Source organism: Olea europaea, chromosome 2 (assembly GCF_002742605.1).
Source record: "Olea europaea var. sylvestris chromosome 2, O_europaea_v1, whole genome shotgun sequence".
Taxonomy (NCBI): domain Eukaryota; kingdom Viridiplantae; phylum Streptophyta; class Magnoliopsida; order Lamiales; family Oleaceae; genus Olea; species Olea europaea.
In genome coordinates this window covers 23,572,305-23,578,845 of record NC_036238.1, presented here as the reverse complement: position 1 = coordinate 23,578,845, position 6,541 = coordinate 23,572,305, and the positions used below count along the sequence as shown (strand labels likewise).

At 35.9% G+C, this 6,541-nt stretch overlaps 1 protein-coding gene across 1 annotated transcript; it reads right to left on the bottom strand.

Annotated features, from left to right (window-relative positions):
• Positions 1 to 3,454: 3,454 nt before the first annotated feature.
• Positions 3,455 to 5,471, bottom strand: LOC111367409 (CASP-like protein 1). The gene is made up of 3 exons (XM_022988266.1): positions 5,079 to 5,471; positions 4,058 to 4,184; positions 3,455 to 3,957 (listed from the first exon to the last, which is right to left on the bottom strand). The coding sequence occupies exons 1-3, from the start codon at positions 5,366 to 5,368 to the stop codon at positions 3,733 to 3,735; spliced, it is 642 nt and encodes a 213-aa protein (XP_022844034.1). The 5' UTR covers positions 5,369 to 5,471; the 3' UTR covers positions 3,455 to 3,732.
• Between the last annotated feature and the right edge of the window lie 1,070 nt (positions 5,472 to 6,541).

Sequence of the window (6,541 nt, the reverse complement as noted above, 5' to 3'; positions counted from 1 at the left end):
TTGCAAAAAAGACTCTTTGCACAGTAACAGTAACATCCAGTAAAATCAATGCTAAAGTCAAAAGTCTGTAAACCAATGAATATATCCTATATTTCTTTGTCAGAACTAACTTCTTCATAAGATCACCAAGGTCATTCAATCCTTCAAACTCTTTGTTAGAATGCATGTCAAAAATATAAGTCTCAAGTTGATCGTTAAGTTCAATGACATCTATTACAGAGAAATCTAATGGATAAAGCTCAGCAAGTCTAATGGATAAAATCCTGATCTTTTGCTAACTATATCAGCAGAGGGTGAAAACATAATAATCGACCCATTTAAAAGATCGAAATTATCCAATCAAATAACAAATTGATATATAAACCTGAATTAGTCCATTAATCACACGTCCTGTGCATCAATAACTTGAAAGTAACCCGTTTCAGTTCTTCTTCTTTAGAGAGGCGGCAGCTGGTGCCTGGCGGAGGCGATAGCAGTTGCGGCCTGCAGACTTGGGTGGGGAGGATTGGGGTTTCGACTTTGGGGATACCAGATATACTTACTTGGTCGGGGATTAGAGCCCCTAATCGAGGATATGCAGGCCACCGGTGGACTGGAAGTAGAAGTAGCCGGCGAGTACAGGGGCGGAGTTTCGAGAGAAGCAGGCGAGAGTCGAGAGATGGAGAGAGACGCGATTTAAGGGTTTGGTTTGGTTTTGATTTCAATGAAACAGGTTAATTGAATGATTTGAATCAACATTTCGGGTTTGGGTCGGTAAACGGGTCATGGGTTGTGGGCAATGGGGCTTTCATTTGGGTTGGACATTTAACCAGGTTTCAAAAAAAAAAAAAAAAAAAAAAATTGGGCCTACTGGAGCCCAAAAGTTCAGTGCGGGCAGATGCCCGCACTGGACCTAATGGGGCTCCGCCCCTGGATGAAGGGGGTATGTTAATTAGTTTACTTTTATAATATTATTATTAAAATTTAGACTTTTAATTATATCCTATTTTTGAAAAAGAAAAAGCTTATCTCCTAATTATGAAATGGAATATTGAAAAAGTTGCTGAAGAGCGAATAAGAAGGGGCTTCCAACTGGAACGAAGGTGCATGGCCATGATGCACCACAAGGAAAGCATAGGCGAGTAGTCACTTCACTCAACACAAAGAATACACTTTGTTTCTGTGATTTCCACTTTATAAGTTAACCATATAAGCCAAAGCATTTATGACGTGGTCCGGTAGAGCTTACATATAGCCAGGGTCCAACATTGCCTTTTGACTTTTGGTGCTGTCTAGGCCCGACTAGAAATTTAGGTCGGGTCATTTTAATTTAAAAAGTCTACGACCCACTTCAATTTCTCTCTCTCTAAAGGATACCCAAAAAATTAACCCCACATTTGACGCTTATCAAAAAGAGTATTTTGGAAAAAAAAGGAAAAAATTGGAGTAATGATTTTTTGGAGAATAAGTGGTCCAAAAGTGGGAAAAAAATTAAGTTTACATGCAAAATATTTTATTATGAAAATATGTGATTAAAAATGAGTTTTAGAAAAAAAAAGTTTTTGAAAAAAGGGTAGACAACAAGGGTTTTACAAGAAAGAGCGAAAGAAGGTATTTTCATTTCTTGGGTTCCACTTCTTTCTATGCATAGAAAAAGGAGTTTGTTGCCCCCACGGGCATGGCGCAGTGGTAAAGTAGGAGGGTTCCACACGGAGTATCGGAGGTTCAAATCTTTGCTGCAGCTGGAAGGCAACATTTATGTTGGAAGACAGTTGTCCTGTAGAGGCAAAGTTATGGTATACTTTGTCGCTCCTCCGAGGGTCCTGTCCGCATGTCGTAAAGGAAGGTGTACCTGAAGGAGAACTGCATCCCAAATGTCCAGTCTAAGTGTGTAAAAGTTGTGTCCGCATCCGAATTTACCTGGGTGGCGAATCAGGAAGAAGGTCGTCACTCCTCAGGATTAGTCAAGTGATCTTGGACACCTGAGTTATCAAAAAAAAAGTTAAAAAGAAAAAAGAAAAAAAATGGAGTTTGTTGTGAAGCACAACATGAACCAATGAAGAAAGACTTATGGCGTCGCTATGATTCCAGTATACCTTTGCCAGGAACTAGTTTTACCAATTATACCAAACTAACTCATGGGAGTCTTTTTTGCCAAACATCAGGCTAAAGGGAAGTCTTAATTCAAAGGCACTTGCGCTGGAACTTCTTCAAGAAGGGGTAGTTGAAGCTATATTCATGTTGGTTGATGAATGGACATCTTTGACTTTATTGGATGCTTTCACACTGAGGGTTCCGCTTCCTTATCCTTTCTCTATAAGCAGATGATGCATGCTCGTGATAGCGAAAATAATAAAGCTTTCCATCGATCTCTGATAGGTTGGAAGGATGAAAAGTCCGATATGTTAGTTAAGCTATACTTGTCTTTCTTCTAAAGCTCAAAGCTTATGGTCTTTTGACAAGAATTTAAGTCTAAGTTTGAGTCAGTATTCTCTAAGCCTTCCACTTCAACCTCTAGTCTTGTTTATAAGAGAGTGAGTGAGAAGTGTGTACTACTCTGTAAATGGTATATTCGTATAAAGTTATATATTCCTATAGATGTCGGACTTTGCTGCTATCTTCTTTGGACTTCATCCCCAATACCTTTCCAATATGGCCTTGAAGAGCTTCTTATTTAATTTCCTTTTTCAGGGATTTATTTTCCATATCATCTTGGAACAAAGGAGTTCTCCCTCGGGCCTCTTAGAAACTCAATTAGAAGGGGGCTTAGTCGATGGTATAAGAAGAAATTGGTATCTTCTCGGATGCTTTCTCGTTGCCTTTTAGGGGAAAGACTGACAAATGATGGAATTTTTGGAGGTCGTTGATTCTGGATCATCTTCCAACGGCTAACCAAAGCAAACACAATCAATAAGAGAAATAGCATAAAAAACCAGAGATTGGGGCCGAACGGGAAACTATGTATTCTAGAACGGTAAAGTTGATCCTGCAGTGGACTAAACTTGATTCATTCAAAACATAATAGAAGCCTCGGATGCATAGTCAAAATTGTGCAATCCGGATTGGTCCACCAATTGATTGTTGGTTTTTCGATCAAAGCGTCCTGTTCGATTCAATTTTACACATTTTGAATAATGATTTTCTGAAAAATGTGTGATTTAAAATTAAGAGAAAATTTTGGATTTACTTATAAAATTATTTTATATGAAAATACGTGATAGAAAATGATTTTTTTTTTAAAAATGGAAGTCAAACATATACTTAGGTCCCGTTTGGTAGGGATTTTGAGAATTGATTTTTTGACCGTTAGAAAAAAAGTGGGGTCCACATGTGAGAGAAGAAGTCAAAAATTACGGCTTGAATAGTAAAATAACGGTCAAAAAATCAATTTTTTGAGGCAAAAAATCCCTACCAAACGGGGCCTTAATATGCATGCACTTATTGGAATTAGAATTGTAACCTAAAGTCAAAATCATTATGTTCCAACTAATATTTTTCATATTTAATTGCCTTGAACCTCCAACATATTACAATAAATTTACAAATTAAATACAAGACAAATTCTAGTTTTACCACAAACTGTTAGACGCATAAAATCAAACTTTCGACAAGGTACAGAAGTTCTATATTTGGCATGACATATTCTACTATACTCGACAATATTACAAAGGAAATTAACGAAATTATCATTTACTGCTTTTCAAACATACTTCTACACATTCATGAGACAACAGATGAGTTCCCAAGATTTCTCTACTTGGGGATTTTCTTGGAGAGGGACGAAATGGAGAACAAAACGAGCATCGCCAACAAAATGGAAGCGGCCAATGAAACTGCAATGGAAGCTCCGATATGCCTGCAAAACTTGTCGTAGATATTACATATCTTACTCCATCCAGTGTGAGAATTGCCTTTTAAACCTATATAAGCAACTCCACCTGCTGTTCCAGTTGCTGCCGCTACAATTCCTAAGAAGAGCTGCACAAACATTGTTAAGAGTTAGTCGTACCCCGCTTTTGCAAGTGTGACCAAGATGTGTCAAATGGACCAGATCGAGCCATCTCGACTATAAACTTACCACATCGAATATGACGAAATGAGACACCAGTTTGGGACAGCTACCAGGCCTAAGGAGGGCAAACAAGGAAAAGAGACTGGTAATAATACTGTAAAAGCCCAGAGCAGAAAGTGCTGCTACAAAGTATCTGCACAAGGGATTATCAATTTGGAGTGAGCTTGCAATTATAATAAAAATAACTTAATGGAATTGTAATAAAGTTATGACACTTATATATGGTGCATGTTTGGATAAGTTTAAAAACTACAAGTTTAGCTACAATTAAATAGATATTTTTTTGTGGGTCAAAGTTATAGATAAGTGAATTACTAAAGTAATCTCTATTTTACTTTTGAAATAATAATTTTTTGTGGTTGTAGAAAAAGTAGCCTATCAAGACACATTTAGAAGTTAAAACTTAAAGTTAATCTTGTCCTTAATTTCAAAACTTTGACATTCAAGGTTGTTTGACAAAGTTTTAGTAGATTTTGATAGAAGTTGATGAAATATATGATTGAAAAGTTGAAAATTTCTTGAATCCCATGAAATGTAAAATTAAAATTAATTGTTAACTTCGATATCGTGTTTTTAAGAACTTCTTAAACTTTTTCAAACAGGCAATTTTGACTTCAAAACTTTGACATTTGATAAACACTGAGTTTCCATACAGAAAATCAATACTATACGAAAACTATTAAAAATGTTTTCAAAATTGGGAGGAAAAAAAAAAAAAAAAAGCGAAGTAAGGGAGACTAGACAGCGAGAATTAAGATTGTCGTCTAGACAGATCTACTACAAGAGGTAAATATAATAAATTTGAAAACTTTTACAAGAATTTTTTGGAAATATAATTAGGAATTCAATTTTTTTCACTTTGTCGAGGTCTTCAGCTTTACGCTACGAAAAATTATATTTCCATAGCATTTTGTGTCCTACTTTTTTCCAAAAACAAAGTTTTTCCATGTCATTTTTTCGTTTCTGTTTCAGTGCAACCTAGTATGTTCGCGAGCACTTGATAGATAGATAGAAAGATTGAACTTACACGAAAGCTGGTGAATGATTGAACTTAGCAGACATTGGAGCTTGGTATGGATAAATTGGTATTGGAACTTTTTCAGTTTGCTTACTAGTAACCATAACCAAAACAGCAACCAAAGCAGAAGCAAACAGCAGGAATCTCAAAACCACATCAACCAATGCAAAGTAGGCGGCCGAAGCTCTCGACTCCGTTGGTGGTCGTGGTGGTGCTACCGGTGGCCGAGCCGTCGCCTCCTTCTCCCATGATGTGGTGGTTTCGGGTTGTGGAGCCGTCTTGTAGGGTTCCGAAGACATTGTACCTGATCTAGCTAAGTTTTGTTGAATATTGTAGGTGTGGTTAAAGATATATTACAAATGAATGTGATAATATATAGAGAGAAAATGGATGTCGTTTTGACTAAGGTATGGTTGGAATTTTCCGCAAGCCAAGTGATGATTTTATATGATAAATTTCTTCATTTCCTATCATAGCTGGAATACTTGACTATTGCATTTCTTAATGTATTTGATTCGAAGTAATTGGATAGGAACACGTAAATTTTTTAGTTCTATTCAACTTAGTTACTTTTTGATTCTTATTTTCAAGAATTTATTTTTAACCATAGAATACACAACTTTTATCAACTCTCTAACTGTACATTTCATCGACTTTTATCAAAATATATTAAAAATATATTTTTATTATCTAAATTAAACATGGACTTATTATATAAAATATCTTTGAATGGACATATTTAATATTGAAACCTTTGAAAAGAATAGTTGATGGCACCTATTGTCAAATTAGCTGAAAATCCCCCTATATGACATTTGAGGTGTGAAAGATTCCATTTTCTTGATAAGGCCTCATGAAATAACGAATATATCGTCATATTTAAATAAAACAAAAAGAAAAAGAAGAAAAAAATAACCGACGCTCGCGGTCACCACAAATCCAACGCCAATTCAATCGCCAAATACTCTTCCAACATCGAACTTTCTTCCACTGCCAAATAATATGGTGAAGAAGGTGGCGGTTGGGGGAGGTTCCCATTATACGCGCTAACGCCCGGCCGAAGGTTAAACCAATTGGCAGCATAGTGGTCAAGGCGAGAGCCAAAACCTACGTTCCCAGGGTACAATTTTAAAGGAGTGTTGTTGTCTTAACCGATTGGATTAAAGTGTGTTGGCTTAATTGATTGGTGGTGTTGGAAGATGGGGAGAGAAAGAGATTTATTTTTATTCTTAATTTAAATTTTAAATTATTTATTTGAAATTCATTTGCTCTTTTTTAAAGAATTTAAGATTATAATTGAAAATTAATTCTTTATTTCTTCGTCTTCTTTTTCTTTTATTTCACTTAAATAGAATGATATATTCATCATTTCACTGGATTTTATTGAGAAAATGTGGTCTTTCGCAAGTCAAATGTCATATAGGAAAAGATATGGGGCATTCGACGATAGGTCCATAAGATGTGGGGTGCAA